Source organism: Ictidomys tridecemlineatus, chromosome X (genome assembly GCF_052094955.1).
Source record: "Ictidomys tridecemlineatus isolate mIctTri1 chromosome X, mIctTri1.hap1, whole genome shotgun sequence".
Taxonomy (NCBI): domain Eukaryota; kingdom Metazoa; phylum Chordata; class Mammalia; order Rodentia; family Sciuridae; genus Ictidomys; species Ictidomys tridecemlineatus.
The window spans coordinates 61,619,672-61,639,717 of record NC_135493.1 but is presented as its reverse complement, the minus strand read 5'-3'; the positions used below and the strand labels follow the sequence as shown (position 1 = coordinate 61,639,717).

The window sequence follows — 20,046 nt, the reverse complement described above, 5'->3', positions numbered from 1 at the left end:
GTAAAATTTTTATAGTTTTAGGCTATTTACCTACATATAGAATAAAAGACTAAATTGTTGAGATTAAAACTATAGTATCCATTGTGTCACAATAAAATAATAGCTATTAAATAGATTTTTTTCTTAAATAGTAACAAAACTATAAAATACATAATACTAAGCAATATGAAATGTATAAGATATATAAGGAAAAATAGATTGTTTTAGAAAGAAGTATTGAATTGGTGACTTAAATAGCCATATTCCTGATTTAGAACACTCAATATTATAAATTTGACAAAATTCAAATTAACTTTAAATGTAATGTTATTTTAATCATTTTAATGGAATTTGTTTGTAAGTCAACTGTAACTCTAAAATTTCATCTGGGAAAAAATTTTGAGAAAAATCTAAGAAAATAATTCTAAAATATTAGGAAAGAATCTACTCTAATATACCCTAAATACCCAAGATACCTAATACACTATTGTAATGGCAAAAATAAAGGTAAAGATATTTTGAATGAAAAAATGGAAAATATAAAACAATTTAAAATATAAAGATATTAATTTACATCAATGGGGAAAAGGCAGATCATTTAATAAACAGTTTGGAGCAACTGTTAAAACATTTGGAAAGGACAGGCATGGTAGCACAAGTCTGTAATACATGTGATATGGAAGAATGTCAGAAGCATAATAAGTTCATAATAGCTTCAGCAACTTAGCAAGACCCTTAGGAACTTAGTGAGAAATTTTCTCAAAATATGAAAATAAAAGAAAGCACTGGGGATGAACCTGAGTGATAAAGCATCCATGAGTTCAAACAACAGTACCCTCCAAATTTGTATATTGGAAGAAGAAATACATCCAGGTCCCAGTATTATATAATACATAAAAACCATTACAGATGAATTAATGATTTGAATTTTTAAGCAAAATTAAAACAGAAAACAGAAGTTATTCTTATCTGTGACTAAGTACCAAAAATTATTTATGTAAAAAATGTCATAAATGAAGGCCAAAGGCAAATCGTCTTGGAGAAAATATTTGTGATATATATGAAAGTAAAAAGGTAAATATCCTTAATATTTCCATCATTAAGACCAACATTAACAGACCATGAGAAACAATGGCTAATGTATAGTTAACAAAGAAGAAATACAAATGACCATAAATAAATAAAAGATATAGATATTGTCATTTGTAGTGAGAAGAAAAATTTTGTCAAATATTGATGGGTTGTTAGATTATTGTAAACTTATGAAAATGTTATAGTAATTAAAGTCTACATTGTTATGGTATCCAAATTAACATTGTATTCCTATGTTTGTTTTTGCAGTGTCTTGGTTTAGAAGGGTCTTGCCCTCATTTTTCTCTGAGGAAGACCGATTGTTTTGTTTTAGAACTCGATTTTGTGCAATGGCCTGTACTGAATTGGGCCATGGGAAATGCGAGGGATGGCTTTGGAAAAAAAGAGAGTCTAGAGGAATCTCCTTTTTTAATTGGAAAAGATACTGGTTTATTTTGAAACACTCAACTCTCTACTGGTTCTCACACCTGAATGTAAGTGCACCAGGAAGGAAAGAAAATCATTCACTGAGTCATAATAGTCCTTAATCTTTATATTAGCATTAAGGATATAAATTTCTGAAAAATAAAGGTATGCTTATAATATATAATGTTAGGTAGTAGGCCATTGATGCTACTTCTTTGCTTTAAAATGATATGTAAAAAGGCATATAATTAATGGTTTTGAAATAAAAAATACCTGCTTTGTAATCCAAATTTATTATATTGAAAAGATTGGGCAAGTTAATTAACTTCTCTGAGACTCATTTTCTTCATTCTCATGGCACATAATAATACTTGCCAAATATTTTCATCCCTTTTTTTCTTATATGTTAATCCTCTTCCTCACAACCAGATACGTCTCTACAGACTGAAATGTGCTGGAGACTTTTAATTTAAATAAAAGTGAGATGAGTAAGACATCTTTCAATGGTTTTGAAAGCAAACCAAGAAAACCAGGGGTTTTTCTTTGTTTCTGTTTTGTGTTTTATGAGTTTATTTTTTCTTTTTGTTTTTATTTTTTGTTTTGTTTTGTGGCACAGAAAGGTCATGAGCTTGGTTTTGGACATGTTAACTGAAATATGTCATTAAGCTACCCCAGTGGGGAGAAAAATCTAGAACTCAGAGGAAATTTCCAGCTTTCACCTTAACTATGTTAGAATTCTTGAGAGTGTTCTTTATACTTTCTTCAGTATTTCACTCCTAAGTGTTCTCCAATCTCTTTTCTATTTCCATTACTCCTTTAAAATGACTTTGGTAAGGTTATTATGAGTGTCCATGTTGCTAAATCCAACAGACGTTTTCAGACCTTGTTTTACTAAACCTCTCCATATTTTTCTCCTGGTACTCCTCCTCTATCACATTTGCAGGATTATCCTACTCTCTTAGGCCATTAAAATTTCTTCAGGGGGCTGCGGTTGTGGCTCAGTGGTAGCTCAGTGGTAGAGCACTTGCCTAGCATGTGTGAGGCACTGGGTTTGATCCCCAGCACTGCATAAAAATTTTTAAAAAATACAAACAAAATAAAGGTATTGTATCCATCTATAAAATATATACATAAAGTTCTCTCATTATTTTGCTCTATTTTTTTAGATTATTTTATCCATGTGTGTCTATCTGTATACAGAGGCCACACATATTTATGTCTATAACCCAAAATTCTCTTCAGGATTAAAGATCATACAATTAGTCTCTTTACTGTGATATCTCAAGAGCGTCCACTGTGTATAAAACAAAATTCATAATTTTGGCATCCTCAAAATGGTGACTCCTTCCTGTGATTTTCTGCTAAGGAGTCATTCTTTCTCCCCCTACAGATCTTTAACCATTTTTAATTATCCATATCTACTCCTAACCAATCATATAGCCAAAATATTGCTCAAATTTATCAATTTATCTCCATTGTCACTCACTGCCTTCATACTAGCCTAAGCTATAATTATCTTTCACTTGAAAAATTTTAAGAGTTTCTACCTGACTACTCAAATTTTCTTTGGCCACATTATATTTTGTTCTTCCACTCAAAACAGGGAAATCTTTTCAAAATGCAAATTTTATCATATATTTACTACCTCCCCTCACCCTGCTTTCTGTCTATCCTCATGAAAAGCCATCAATAACTTCCCATTATTCTTACACCAAAAAAAAAAAGCTTACCATGAACTACCTGTTCTTACACATATATATGTGATACCTCTTCAGTCACATCTTGTCCCACATACACTGCAGTTTTACATTTCAGCTCCACTGGCCTTCTTTTATTTTCTCTAATGTGTAATGTTCCATCCAACCACAGAAATTTTGCATATGTAATTCTTTCTTCCCGAAATACTTCATGATCCTCTCACCTGGTCAACTTCTAGCTTTCCTTCATATCTCCCTTTAGGACATTACTCCTTTAGGGATAGCTTCCCTGATCCCCCTGTACCAACTTAATCAATTCTTTTAAGCTCTTATAGCATCATATACCTCCCTTTTCCCAGCATTTAACACACTTTTTCGTTTTACTTTGTCATTTATATTCTTGTATCAATGTCTCTCTCCTCATTAATCATAAGTTTTCACAAGTACTAACTCAGCTTCTCCCAACCTCATCCTCACCAGTTCAACCATTGATCTCATTCATATGACACAATGTATGTGCTCAATAGATAAAAGTTGAATTGATGAATAATTGTGATTATTAAATGAGTTACTATAAATAAATTGCCTTTGGACAGTGCCCACCATATAAATCCTCAATAAAGTTTATTTCCCATCATATACCTTTATTTTCCAACTAATTTGAAAAATATTCTACTTCAAATGTGAAATTTGAAATTTTTAAAATACTTGAAATTTTTAAAGCGCAATTACAAAATACCAAATAATTTCATGCTTCTTTCATAATCCCACATGATAAATATCATGCATCTAATCCCTATCCAAATTAAACAGGAAAAAAACAGTGAATTATATCTGCTATGTTTTTAATTTACTGATAAAATAGTCTTAGAATTAATTAGCTTCATTCAAACTTAATTAGAGTTCTGGTGACTTTTCATGGGATTCAGTTTTATATTTTTTCCTTCTGACCCTTTGTCAGATTTTTATTAAATGTATGAAATTTTGATTTTTTTAAATTCAGTTATTGCTAGGTTTATATTTTCACATAACTTGAATACTTCTGTAGAATCTTTTCCCTGACAATTACAATGCATGTTAGCAACATTGCAACATATCAATAATCTGTTCCACTTTTTTATCCTTGAAGAAATTGTGACTCAGAAAGAACAAGTGACTTGGTAAGCATGGACAGAATTACAATTACCAGACCTTACTAAGCTCTTTAAATAAGTTGGAAGATGTCCAACCATGTATCATTTTATAACAATTTCTTAGAAATTTGATGGGTTGCTTATAAAAGATAATAAAGTCACAGGGAATAAAGGACTATATTGCTCTCTTATGTCATACACTAAACAATTTCATGCATAGAAATTTCATTATTAGAGTTTTTTGAAGAGATATGAAATAGGAAATAATTGGTATATGTGATCTCCATTCTACATTACAAAATGTAAGTTTTGGAAATGTGTTAAATGCTGCTATAACTGCTGTTTTTGCTGGCCTTTGTTGGTAAATTGTTTGTCTGCTTTGAATGCCCTAATGATGCTGAGAGCTGTTTGCATATTTTGAAGTAACTTTGTACAATCATTAATGTAAGAGTTTGGTTTTACTATTGCTGGTTTAATAACTGCACGGTCCATTTGCTTTGCAGAAAGCTATTTCAAGTGCATGCTAAGCAAACTACATTATTCAACAAGCAGTCTAGAAAAATACTGTTCATTATAACACTGGTGACCTGGCTATCAGGTGTTCATTTCAAAGTCTAACTCTCTCAGTTCAGCATTTTCCTTATATTAATTTATTCTTTCCTTTTTCCAATTTTTATAGGACTCCAAGGCTGACGGTTTTATATATCTACCTGAATTCCGAATTGGCTTAGCTCCACATTGCAGAAGAAACCAGTAAGTAATAGCAGATCCTTAAATTCAGAGTCCAGATCAGCACTGTGAAATAGAAATATAACACGGGGCATATTTATACTTTTTAATTTTTTAGTAGTCACATCCGTGGTCCTTCAGACTATTAGTGTTCTAGCATTATGCTATGATTGAAATTTATAGTTGATAGATTTCACACTTGTAACTCTTTCAACTTATGATAATACTCTAGTTCATTTTTACCTTCCTTGATTTTATATGTAAAATATTGGAAACATATATTATTTTTCTTTGGGAGGAGTCATGCTTTTATTTAATGAATTCTTTCTCTAACTCACCATATTGCAATACCTATGTCAAAATGCTCTTCAAATGACAATTGTCTGCCTGATTCCCATAATTAAAGAATGTGTCCATAAAACTATCAGCAAGCTTTGGAGAATGGGAATCAATCAGCATCAATTTGTTTTTTTTTTTTCCTTTTATTCATATAGCCAATTTAGCCTATTACTAACCAAGGCTTACAATTAATCAGGAAGTGGGCCCAAAATAAATATAATGGTTTCTCCTTCTCTTCTGGCTATTATTCTATAAATTATTTGATGAACTAGATTAATGGATCCACCAAATTTTAAAGATACAGCCTATCTAAGTAATTAAGGACAAAACCTACCACTGTCAAAAACAGAAAAATTCTGTAAGCCAAAGCTGTCTACTTATGCTATTTTATCAGTGCTATAAAATTAACAACTTAGAAAGATACCAGTATAAATAAGGAAATGTTGAAAGGGTAAGCATTTATAAACTCCAGGGTGTTATAATTCTCTACTATGTTACTTATATTCTTATTATGATATATCTGTCTTTATGATACTTTAGAACAGATGAACTGAAACTTGAGAAAGTGCAAGGAAGACAAACAAATCCAATCAAAATTATACACAAATAGATTTCATGGGGAAATATTAAATAAATTGATATGATTTAGTGGTAGAGAAAGTGATGGAATTATTAAAATGTATTTTTATTATATAAAAATAGTTGGGATTTTGAAAAAAAATGCAAAAATATGTATTTAACTTAAGCAGGATAATTGGAGTTATCAATAAATTGAAATAGTCAGAACTGGCTATTGAGTATAGTCATGTAGTTTCCATTTTTAATATTTTTTAAAATAGGTTTTTTATCTTTGTTTTATTTGCATTTATTTTTATGTAGTGCTGAGGATTGAACCCAGTGTCCCAGATGTGCTAGGCAAGCATTCCACCACTGAGCCGCAACCATAGCCTCCACTTTAATATCTTAAACTATCTCCTGTGAGTTCTAATTATTCAAGCCTGAGATGAGAATTAGAAACAAATCGTTCTCTTTAGTTCTCCAACTAAGTTTTTGGTAGTATGTCCTTGAGAGATGTCTAGATAGTCATTACCTATGTTTCTGGTATAGCCCTAAAAGAGAACATAATTTTTCTACATCTAGACTGTAATGCACAGGAGTGATAAATCTACCAGTAACAAAGATGAGAACAGAAAACCAGACTTACACTTTTTAATTTTTTGTTTGTTTTAATTAGTTATACATGACAGTAGAATGCATTTATTTATTTTTATATATCATACATAGATGGGATATTACTTCTCATTTTTCTGAGTGTACATGTTACAGAATCATATTGGTCATGCAGTCACATATATGCATAGAGTAATAATGTCTGTTTCATTCTACTATCTTTCCTATCCCAACATCCTGTCCCCTGCCCTCCCATAACTTCCATCTACCTTGTCTAATGTAATACTATTCTTCCCTAGTGCCCCCCACCTTATTGTGAATTAGCATCCACATATTAAAGAAAACATTTGGCCTTTGGTTTTGTGGTATTGGCTTATTTTGCTTATCATGATATTCTCCGACTCCAGCCATTTACTGGCAAATTCCATAATTTTACTCTCCTTTAAACCTGAGTAATATTCCATTGAGTATATATACCACATTTTCTTTTGTTATTTCTTACATACATGACAATAGTTGAATGCATTACAATCATAATTATCCATTCACAGCACAATTTTTCATAACTCTGTATATAAAGTATGTTCACATTTTCTTTATCCATTCACCTATTGTGGGATACCTATATTGGAACCATAGTCTAGCTACTGTGAATTGGGCTGGTATAAACATTGATGTGGCTGCATCACTATAGTATGCCAATTTTAAGTCCTTTGGGTATAAACCAAGGAGAGAGATAGCTGGGTAAAATGGTAGTTCTATTCCCAATTTTCTGAGGAATCTCCATACTGCTTTCCATAGTGGTTGCACCAATTTGCAGTTCCACCAGCAATGTATGAGTGTACCTTTTTCACCACATTCTCACCAACATTTATTGTTGCCTGTATTCTTGATGATTGCCATTCTGACACGAGTGACATGAAATATTAGAGTAGTTTTGATTTGCATTTCTACTCCATTCACAATAGCCTCAAAAAATACCTGGGAATCAATCTAACAAAAGAGGTGAAAGACCTCTACAGTGAAAACTACAAAAGACTAAAGAAAGAAATTGAAGAAAACCTCAGAAGATGGAAAGATTTCCCATGCTCCTGGATAGGCAGAATTAATATTGTCAAAATGGCCATACTACCAAAAACATTATACAGATTTAAGGCAATTCCTATTAAAATCACAATGACATTCTTCATAGGATTAGAAAAAGCAATCGTGAAATTTATTTGGAAAAATAAGAGACCCAGAATAGCTAAAGCAATCCTTAGCAAGAAAAGTGAAAGCAGGAGGCATCACAATACCAGACCTTAAACTATATTACAGAGCTATAGCAATAAAAACTGCATGGTATTGGCACCAAAATAGACTTGTAGACCAATGATACAGAATAGAGGACATAGAGCAAACCCACATAAATATGGTTATGTCATACTAGACAAAGGTGCCAAAAAGATTCACTGGAGAAAAGATAGACTATTCAATAAATGGTGCTGGCAAAACTGGAAATCCATATTTAGCAAAATGAAATTAAACTTCTATCTCTCACCCTGCACAAAAATCAACTCAAAGTGGGTCAAAAACTTAGGCACTAGAACAGAGACCCTGCGCCTAATAGAAGAAAAAAATAGGCTCAAATCTTCACCACATCACCCTATGATCTGACTTCCTTAACAAGACTCCTAAAGCACAAGAAGTAAAATCAAGAATCAATAAATGGGATAGATTCAAATTAAAAAGCTTTTTCTCAACAAAGGAAACAATTAATTAAGTGAGGAGAGAGCCTACAGATTGGGAGAATATCTTTACCACATCCACCTATGATAAAGCATTAATCTCCAGAATACATAAAGAACTCAAAAACTACCAAAAAAATCAATAAATGGGCTAAGGAACTGAACAGACACTTCACAGAAGAAGAAATACAATTGATCAACAAATATGTGAAAAACTTTTCAACATGTCTAGCAATTAGAGAAATGCAAATCAAAACTACTCTAAGATTTCATCTCACTCCTGTCAGAATGGCAGTCATTAAGAATTTAGACTTACTTTTCAAGCAGAAGGGAGTTAAGTTACTCAAAGGCCCATCTCCCTGGACTGGAAAATTTTGGTTTCATCCCTAGGAATGAGAGTTGGCCCCTACTATCTAGTGGGTACCATCACATTATATTCTTTGAAATATTCATTATTGGGGCTGTAGCTGTGGCTCAGTGGTAGCACACTTGCCTGGCATGTGTGAGGCACTGGGTGCAATTCTCAGCACCACGTATAAGTTAAAAAATAAAGATCTATCAACAACTAAAAAAAATATTTTTAAAAAATTTATTATCTACTTACGCTCTTGGAAAACACAATTGAAATCATTATTGGATTTGGGGAATGATTTGCAGTACTATATTCTTTTATTTGAACATCTTCTTTTTAACCACTGTTTCTAAGATTGATAATAATATTACCCACAGAATTGAAATAAACCTTCACCCCACCCCACCCCAAATCTGGCTCATGTATTGTGATGGCAGACACACACACACACACACACACACACACACACACACACAACAGGAGATAATGAAAATGTTTATTATTTGCATAATGAGTCTTTCTTGGTAGAGCATCACATGTAGGCATCCCAAGCTGATCCAAAAATATTTTGAGAGAGTAGAAATATGAGACCAGCTTGGCTTTTCTGGTAGTTACACACTGAGGCTGACTTTAAGGTTCCAGCAAAAAAGTAAGAGGAAAAATGGTAAAAACTATCTGCAGTCAAATATAAAAGAGGGAATCTAATTCCTTATTATCCTTATTAAAGGATATCTTGTCCTACTTGATTGTATGTAAGTCTATATAAGGAAAATGAAGTATGTGTGCTACTAAACCAGGTCTTCACTTCAGTTTCCAAAATATTTCCTAAGCATAATTGCTCAAGGGACCCACACAAACACACATGGAGATCCCCTCTGATCCCATTTCTATCCTCCAATTCTGATTTGATTCCCTTCTCTTTTATGTTATAAATAGAGTTAAGTGAGGATATGTACAGAAAAAGAGAACATAGGGGCTGGGTGTGGTGGTACACACCTGTAATCCCAGTGGCTTTGGAGGATGAGATGGGAGGATCATGAGTTCAATGCCAGCCTCAGCAATGGCGAGGCATTTAGCATCTCAGTGAGACCCTGTCTTTAAGTAAAATACATAATAGGGCTGGGGTGTGACTCAATGGTTGAGTGCCCCTGAGTTCATCCATGGTACTGAGAGAGAGAGAGAGAGAGAGAGAGAGAGAGAGAGAGAGAGAGAGAGAGAGAATGAGAATAATAAACTCATTACTTCATATGTATTTTTTCCAGACTCCAGTTATTATAAATAATTTGCAGTTGAAAAAGGTCCAAAATTCTTGATTAAGTTATTTAAGGAAACTCAAACTCAAAATGAGATTCAAATTGGCTTAAGGTCCTATCCAAAGAATTTATAAATGGATAACTAATCAATTAAGGAAGAAGATATGGAAACACTATATTAAGCTTTGGTTCATAACCCAAATATCAATAGAATATTCCTTTCCTCCAACAAGACATGCTTGCTTATGAAGTAAAAGTTATAATATTATTGATGAATATTGATGTCTACACCTGCTAAACATAATAGAATATTAAAGTGAGGAATAAATATTTGTAAGATAAATATGCAAAAGATAAAATATTGCACAGTAGTTTCAATTTATTTATATATGAGGACAGTGAGGTACTAATGTAAAAAATCATCATCTATATCTATTCATCTAAATAAAAAATTTAAGTATTAGCATTGAATTTTCACTTCAGAATATCAGTGAATTTTTGTTCCAAAAATTTTTTTCATGTTTTCTATGAAGTATTTTTATCTACTGATAACTATGGTTATGTGGTCTAAATTTTCCTTTCTATTAAAAAATATTAAATTCATGCCCTTAAAATGAGCTATTCTTCTACACTATATAACAAAGATACTAATATTGATTCTGTGATATTCAACTATAGAGAAGAAAATATATCTATTCAGATTTGTTTCCTAATTTATGAGTACATAATAAATTTAAATTTCTATTTTAAATCAGATAAATTACAAATACTTCATATAATAAACTAATTACAATAAAATAATTCTTATGTAAAAAAAGAACACATGAGCTTTTTTTAAAAAGTTGTGATCTTTCTTGGACAAAGTATATCTAAAATAATGATTTCTTCACTGAGGACATATGACTTAGAATTGATCAGGAATGACACAAAACTGTAGAATAGTTTACACAGCAGAATACAGTTATTGCAAGGGTCATCATGTATTTTGGGGGGATTTTATGTTTTTATAAAAACACATTCATAAATGCCTAAAACATTATTTTCCCCATTTCAATCCCCAGACTACTTCCTTCCCTCCACTCCTTGCTCCTGGAGTCCCTTAACTCTACTCTATTGATCTTCCTTGTATTAATTTATTTTTAATTGTTGCATTCTAGTTAAATGTAAAAGTGGAATTCACTGTGGTATATTCATAAATGCAAATAACAGAATTTGGTCAATTTCATTCTGTAGTTCCTCCCCTTTCACATCCCTCCTCCTTCCCCCTCAATCCCCCTCTTCTACTCTACTGTTCCTCTTTCTATTTTTGAGATCCATTTCTCAAACCCTGACTTTCTTATTCTAGCTTATTTCACTCAGTGTGATGTTCTCCACATTAACGAGCATGGTGTGTTTGTAGTTGATGACAGATAAGTATAAGTATCCACACTTTTTATTGTTATTTCATACTACTTCATTCGTTTTCATTTAGATAAACCACATCCTGAACCTAGAATAGGTTGAATTAACTAACTTGGGGGTTTGGTTTTTTTGGTTTTTTTTTTTTTTTTTTGTATTTTTGGTATCAAGGATTGAACTCAAGGGCACTCAGACACTGAGCCACATCCCCAGCCCTATTTTGTGTTTTACTTATTGTCAGGGTCTCACTGAGTTGCTCAGTGCATCGCTGTTGCTGAGGCTGGCTTTGAACTTATGATCCTCCTGATTCAGGCTCCCAAGCCGTTGAGATTACAGTCATGAGCCACTGAACCTGGCAAATTATCTAATTTGTAACATCACAATTCCCTTTTTTCTTTCAGAAACAACCTGAATACTTTAAGCTACAAGAGTAACTTTGAATTTCCCCTGCTGCATTGTATCACTTAATTGTTAAATTTCTCAAATTTAGTTGGCATTCAGTGTTTGTAAAAACACTTTGTCAATAGCAATTTATACTTATTATGTAAAACAAAAGCATAGGAACATAGTGCTTTAAAATATTTAAAATTAGGGAAAGAGAACACTGAAAAATTGAAGGATTCAACTATAATCAAAGTTGTAAAATTGCTATGGAAAATATTCACTAAATGTAATTTAAATACAGGGTAAAAACAAAAGGTGTGAAGGCTGAACAGCATATATTCTTACATGAGTCACTGAATGTTTTAGTTTTAAAGCAGCAAATTCAAACACGTAACTGAGAATAGTAAATGTTGTGTTTCCAATGTTTGACCTAATGACAGAGAATGTTTGGGGAGAAAATTACTAAGTAATAAAGGTCAGCTGCTATTGATGCAGCAAAACCCTCTTTTAAAAATATCTAAAGCTAGGTAAATTACAGGAGAATGTGTTTTTGTGATGAGCTAATAAATAGAGTAGAAGCAAGATCGTTGAGAATGAGATAGGTTTTGTATAAATGCAAACTACAGAAATATCTCTATAATGTTATTACTTTGTTCTATATAAATATTTGTCCTTAAGTTATTTTTGATACTCTCTGAAATAATTCTGCCAATAAAACTAGTCTTCAAATGAATTAGCAAGAAAATAGATCAGTGACACCTGTAATCCTAGTGGCTCAGGAGGCTGAGACAGGAGGATCAAAAGTTCAAAGCTAGCCTCAACAAGGCCCCGAGCAATTCAATGAGACCATGTCTCTAAATAAAAAAAAAAATATCAAAAGGGGGCTGGGGATGTAACTCAGAGGTTAAGCACCCTTGGTTTCAATCCCCAGTACCAAAAAGAAAGAAAATAGACTGGTGAGTGATACACATGACAACTAACATGGGCCTGGCACCTATATTATTTGCTAGATTGTTAAGTTATCTTGGTGTAGATGGTTAAACACTTCCTTCTGACTGGACCTGTGCAAACCAACAACAAATTAAAATCATTTTCCATATCCATATGCCATTCTTAATCATGGGAATTTTTAATTAAAAAAGTAAATTTGAAGAGAGTTTCAGCCTAAACCATATTTATACAATCTTAAGTAGCTATTTTGATTTCCTGAAAAGGTAAAGCGAATTGTATTAGCAGAGTTCTACAGTGACCTTTTTTAAGCAAGCAAACAGAAACGCTGCTTTTTGGTCTTCCCATCATTTCATAAAAGAAAGGAAGTAAGATATTCCTGCATATACACCATATAAACCACAAACTATAGCTGAATTTAAGATGGAAAATTCAACACTTATATAGATAAATGCTTCATCCCAGAAGAGGCATAGCAGGAAAGTGGATTTCTGTATGTCTATCATTGGGTTAGTGATAGAGGTTCAGAAATTTAAAAGATTATCAGTGAGAGGAAAGTGTAAGCTATTAATCATAAGCAAGGTGAAACCCATGAAGGTAAATGATTCAGGAAAAAGAGTGATTAGTATTCCTTCAATTCCTATTCTTTAATGCAAAGTTCATTTACCAAATTGGATGTATGTCAGATTTTAATGAAATAAGTACTTCAAATAATTATAAACAGAAATATATATACAGACCCCAAAACATTTTGAATTAATGAATGACACACCTGAATTGATTAGAAAGGAGAAAGTTACACATTTCACCATGCATTTCTATGCATTTAATGCAGGATTACAGAGAATACCTCACCCATCATTTTTACTAGAATCAAAACTAGAAACCTAAATATTTTATGCCTGAGTGGCAATTTTTACACTGATATGTACCAATACCTTTTTGAGAACTGCAGCTTTTATACAAAAGTTGCTGTCCTTTAAAAATAGTCTCCCTCCCATTTTTCCCCATGTATTTTATGCCAGATACTATATGTAAGTATTTTCCATACACTATTTCTTCAAATACTGCCAACAATCCTGTGAGCATTATTCTACTACAGATGAGAAAACTTCAAGGTTAATTTGCCCAATTCATTCAGCTAGGAAATGACAGTCCGAATTTGAGCAAGCTAAAGCTCTTTATTTTTGTTTGCAGTGCTGGGGAGTGAACCCAGGGCCTTACACAACCCCCCCTTTTTTTTCCTGAGGTGCTGCGGATTGAACCCAGGTCCTTGTGCATGCAAGGTTAAGCAAACACTTTACCACTAAACCATACACTCAGCCCCAAAGCTTGAGCTCTTAACTCCACATCATGCTACCATAAACTTTAAAAAATATATATGCCCTAATAAAAAAGAAAATTTAGGCTTCTCTTGAAGGATGTAACTTTAATTTATCTTATTATATATACTTAACAGAGTCATAGACATTTAAATTTCAGAAGAGACTTTCTTAATCAAGGCCAACATCTCTATTTTATAGACAAGTAATTTTAGAAGTGTTCCACCAGTAAAAGTATGGTGCCTGAAATAGTATCTACTTAACAGAAATATACTACATTGAAAAATATTGAATTAACTGGAAATTCATACTAAATTGAGGGAAATATCCTTATAAATGAAAAACAGTGTCATGGTCCTCATTCCTTGCTACAATGGAGTGCAATTGTGGGAATGAGGTAGTTATAGGAAAAGCTGTTGCTATATAGAAGGAGATATCAGGAAATTCTCAGTCCTGTAAAGTGGCTTATAGTAAGTATAAGACAGCCATCAGAAGTTTAAGTTTCTAGGGAGATGATCAAAACCAATGTTGTATTTGTTGAGAAAAGATTGCTGTAGGAATTATGCACATGTTTATTTTTTGACCAAAAAATTTTCCCATTTTTCCATGGGAAAATACTTGTTTGTTTATTCATTTACTTATGGGAATCTGAAACCATGAAATTTATTATTCGATGCATAGAGGATTTATACATAAATTTTATGATAATTCTAGTGAATTTTTTATTTCAAGTGTATGAAGTCATAGTGCAATTAGCATTAGGACACTAGGATTGGTATGAATTAAAAAAATCACTTCAGTGAATTAAGGGAGTTAATTCCTCAGAAAAAATAATATCAAATAATAATTTTACTATTGAGGCACGTTTAGATCACTATTCAAAGGGGTCTCTCTCCCTTTCTCTCTCTCTCTCTCTCTCTCTCTCTCTCTCTCTCTCTCTCTCTCTCTCTCTCCCCCCCATATAGAAAGATAAATAGATAGGGAAAATTCCATAGGCTTGGATACATCATTTGCTTTGGTAACTCATGAACCCATAGAAAGAAGATAGACATATTTACCTATGTTTGCATATGCCAATGGAAAAATATGTTGGCATTTGAAAGAACCATTAGGGAAGAACCTAATTTTCCTGCAGAAATGTAGAATCTAACCAATATTATTAAATCATCATATTTTGCCCCTTTAATGCTGTGACATTTCATTTAAAATGGGGCTGGGATTGTGGCACAGCAGTAGAGTGCTCACCTAATACGTGCATGGTCCTGGGTTCAATCCTCAGCACCACATATAAATAAATAAATAAAATAAAGATATTGTGTCCAACTACAACTAAAAAAATATGTAAAAAAACAAGAGATTTCTTAATCTTCTAAGAAACAAACATAGAACATTCTCTAATTGCTGAACTTAAAATCAGTGTCTTAATTCAATCTCAGTCACTTATATATTATCTTTAACAAGTCATTTTACCTTTCTAGACTTGATTTAAATGCAAACTAAGATTTTTTACTAGGTGGTTACTGGAACCCTATTGTGTGTTACAGCATTAAATGCTTCAATGATTGTTGAAAGAAATATGAACTCTCTGCTTTTTTTCTTTTTCCCCTAGTGCTTTCCAAGCTACCCATGCAAGAATCAAGAATTTCTATTTTGCTGCTGAGTGCTCAGATGAGATGAATTAGTAAGTGATTTTTACTCATTTATCAATTCAATATATATTTATTGAACCTCAATTATGTGGTAGTACCATATATATCCAGAAAAAACAATGACTTTTTTTTGAAAAAGTAAAATTATTTTATCTTAATCCTAATTCAGCTTAGTGTACTGAGAAGAGCTATATTAACTGATAGAAGGCCAGCATGCTGGAATGTGGAGATAAAGGAGCAGCATGATATGAGATGAGGCTACAGAGGCAGGTATCATCCAGACTTTAAAGTCCATATAAACTATCAAGTTAAGGATTTTAGTCTATTTCAAGTCCACAATCAGCAAGTAAAACTTGCTTAGAAAGAGGTAATTATATCAAGGCATAAATTGAAAAAAGGAGCAAAGGGAATGTGTAGAGATAGGAATAAAGGCTTACTTGGGATAGAATAGTGACAATAAAAGGGGAAAAAGTAGATTTATTCAAGATACCTTTAGGAAGTAAAACCACACCCTTGGCTATAGCAATTGACTGAGAGAAGTTTCAAAGATTATTACTAGGATTCTGGTTTGTGTATCATGATAAATTTCATTGTAATTTTCAATGAGATAGCAAGCACTGGACAAATATCATGTTTCTGGGACAAGAATGTAATTTTGGTCCATGGACATGCAGAGTTTGGGCTCCCTTTGAGACATCCTGTGGAGTTTTAATTAGGCAGGTCCTCTGATTCTAGAGCTTAGATAGAAGGAATGAAGTAGAGATTTAATATGGAAATCATCAGTATTTATATGGTACTTAAAGCCATAGACATAAACTGAGAAGAATTAGGACTAGTTCTAAAACTTGAGTGTGCAGCTGGGCACGGAAGGGCATGCCTGTAACACCAGCAGTTAAGGAGGCTAAGACAGGAGGATCATGAATTCAAAGCCAGCCTCACAAAAAGTGAGGCACTAAGCAACTCAGTGAGACCTTGTCTCTAAATAAAATATAAAACAGGGCTGGAGATGTGGCTCAGTGGTTGAGTGCCCCTGAGTTCAATCTCTATACGGAAAAAAAAAAAAAAGAAAGAGAGAGAGAGAGAGAGAGAGAGAGAGAGAGAGAGAGAGAGAGAAAGAAAGAAAGAAAGAAAGAAAGAAAGAAAGAAAGAAAGAAAGAAAGAAAGAAAGAAAGAAAGAAAGAAACCCAAAACTTGACTGTGCAGATCCTGGAGACCTTATTAAAAGACAAATTACCTGTAGTTTTTGATTCATTGGGTATAGTGCGGAGGGTGAGAATTCACCTAACAAGCCTTTGAGTGATGATGGTGGTATTCTCAGGACTCTGAGAACCACTGGCTTAGAGAAAAGGGTATAGAATTGCAACATTTTATAGCTGACTAAAGCCTGGAAAGCAGACAAACAGAAAATTCAGAAGATAGGTGGAATTGCAGTGATACTATAGCATAATTTTTTTATACTCCTAGAATTCTGTAGCAGAGATGTAAAAGCACAACTAACATACAGTAGTGTGTCCTCGCAGAAGGAAAATGTTGCACTTTCTGAATCAGGGGTTGGTTTTATACCTGCAGTTTATTTGCATATGAGATGTTGATCCCAGAGATTATAGTATATAAAAATATCTGTAGATATAAGCCTAAGTGCCCATGTCCCTTAACTTATAAATGTTCTTGTCCAAAATGTGCCTTATTTTAATGAACAGATATTTCAAATAGGGTTGTCTATTATCCATTTTATCATATTTCTCAATGTAAAACTAAAAACCAGATGACTTTGAACATTTTACACAAAGTATTCACTCAGCATTCATCAGTAATCTTTATGCTTTCAATGATATTTAAGTCTATAACATGAATGCCCCCAATGACCCATGTTCTCTATCCATACCCTATCTGCCTTTAATTTCCATTCAGTTAACACCTTCAGGGAATTAAGTAACTGATTGGGTTAAGGCTCTCAACCCATTCATTTCTCCTCTAAACCTTCTTGCATTGTCTCACACATGAGCTTTTGGGGGAAACCAACTATATAAACCATAACGGAAGTGAAAATAAATTTCCCTGGAAATTTCATTGTGTGATTATTAAGTCATTTGGAATAAATATTTATATTGATAGACAAAAAAAGACTACAGCATGAAAAAAAAGGTATACTGTAAGCCATTGTCCTGTGCTGAGGGCCATTGCCAAGTAGGAATGACGCATCGAAATCCTTGCCAGCGTACCCCATGTTAAATGGACTTGCCTTGGACATTGCATGTGTCTTTGAGAAAGGTGACCCTGCTCAAGGACCAGGGTGGATCCAGGATTAGGGTGTATCCTGCAGGTTTTAGGAAGTATCCAGGTTTAAGACAATTTGGGTTTAGGGCGTTCCCGGATTGGTTTAAGATAATCCGGGTTTAGGGAAATTGCAGGTTGAAGGTTATTCCTGCTGGGAGTAGGGCATGCCTGCTGCCTGTGTTCTCCTGAGATTTAAATGGGATTTGGAAAAAAGCCTCGTGGAGTAGGTGAATTGGGCTGGGAGATTTTGGATTTTCCCCTGAACGTGTTTGTAGAGGCCAGTGTGAGTTCGGGAATAAAGAATGGCTGTTTGAATCTACAAGGTGTGTGGTGGCTCGAGATTCTGTGCCAAGCCGAGACCTTGGCATTCCTGTATTGTAAGAAAGTCTTGGGGAATGGTTGACAATGACTTGGGGAATAGTTGACAACATGCACCTGAAGTGCATGTTGTATTTAATTTTTTATACTGACATTGTTTGTATATATGAACAAATATATATTGTTTAAATGCTTTTTTGTTTTGTTTTGTTTTGTATTTTTTTTTTTTGGTACCAGAGATTGAACCCAGGGGAACTTATCCACTGAGCCACATTCCTACCCCTTTTTAATATTTTATTTAGAGGCAGGGTCCCACTGAGTTTCTTAGGGCCTTGCTAAGTTGCTGAGAGCAGCTTTGAACTCATGATCCCACTTGGCCTTCTGAGTCAATTGTTTGAATAGTTTAACACGCATTTTCTTGAGTTTTGGAGAATACCAAATAAAATTGACAAATCATTTCTTGGTACCTTGATTATTCTACTGTCCATAAACTGACTGCAGCTCTGTGCCATGAGTTAGTTTAAACTATATCAAACCTTCAAGTAGATCATATTGAGTCCCTTTGTATATTAAGCACAGTCTCTATGGAATGGATGTGTGCAGTTTTCCCTTTGAAGCAAAATATCCAGGTGGCTAGGCGCCTTGGCACATGCCTATAATCCCAGCAGTTCTTAAGGCTGAGTCCAGAGAATCAAAGCCAGCCTCAGCAAAAAAAAAAAAAAAAAAAAGGGTGCTAAAAATTCAGTGAGACCCTGTCTCTAAATAAAATACAAAATAGGGCTGGGGATGTGGCTCAGTGGTGGAGTGCCCCTAAGTTCAATCTCCAGTACCCCCCCCCAAAAAAAAATCATGTAAATAAAATATGCTCTATAAGATATTTAATTTTAATTAGATAAACTTTACTGATATTTTTAACTACATATGCAGATTTTAAACTGTGTTGACTAGTGTCATCAATGAACCTTTGACTATAACAGGCTCTTGTATTAATGTTTAATTAAAATTAAAATTATCTATAATTTCAAAGGGAAAATTGCATATGTTTTTATTCAACATGCCAGAAGGAACGGATGTTCTTCCTTTAGTTGAGTTTATATAGCTCACTCTCAATTTTAATTACTTTCAATTTTATATCACATTGCTACTGACTATAATTCATGCCTCTGAGATCTAAGTACAAAAATATTTTTACTGTATGGAGAAAAAATTCTTCTTTTTCTTCCTTTCTTTTTTTTCTTTTTCTTTTCTTTTCTTTTTTCTTTTTCTTTTTCTTTCTTTCTTTTTTTTTTTGAACCAGGGATTGAACTGAGGGGCACTTGGCCACTGAGCTACATCCCCAACCCTATTTTTTATTTAGAGACAGGTCTCACTGAGTTACTTAGTGCCTTGCTGTTGCTGAGGCTGGCTTTCAACTCATGCTCTGCCTGCCTCAGCCTCCTGTGCCACTGGGATTATAGACATGTGCCACTATGCTCAGCAATAGCCTCCTTCTTGACAACACAAAAGTAATAACTTTTTATAAGAAGAAAATAAAATTCTCACAATTATCAGAAGGGCTATGTGAATATCCCTAGAGAATGGCATAATTATTCATAACAAAAAGCCCCCTGGAAAAAAGTTGAAAAATATACAGATGTGAAAACAATAAATATGTTCTATTCTGTCAAGAAGTAAAGTAGGGCTATTATTTGGCATTTGGAAGAAAATTGGGATTAAAAGTAGAGTTTTGTTTGGGGATTGGGGTTGTGGCTCAGCGGTAGAGCACTTACCTCACATGTGCAAGGCCCTGAGTTAGCTCCTCAGCACCACATAAAAATAAATAAATAAAATAAAGGTATTGTGTCCAACTACAACTAAAAAATATTTTTTTTAAA

At 33.3% G+C, this 20,046-nt stretch overlaps 1 protein-coding gene across 3 annotated transcripts in view; it reads left to right on the top strand.

Annotated features, from left to right (window-relative positions):
- LOC101958962 (connector enhancer of kinase suppressor of ras 2) overlaps positions 1-20,046 on the top strand; it is a 457,679-nt gene that overhangs the window by 409,202 nt on the left and 28,431 nt on the right. For 2 of the 3 annotated variants that reach the window (XM_078034585.1, XM_040282705.2), the window contains 2 exons: positions 4,986-5,059; positions 15,538-15,609. In XM_078034585.1, coding sequence (XP_077890711.1) covers positions 4,986-5,059; positions 15,538-15,609 — 146 coding nt within the window. Of the gene's footprint in view, positions 1-1,326; positions 1,545-4,985; positions 5,060-15,537; positions 15,610-20,046 lie in introns of those variants that run through there. The other variant, XM_078034586.1, reaches the window with a different exon arrangement.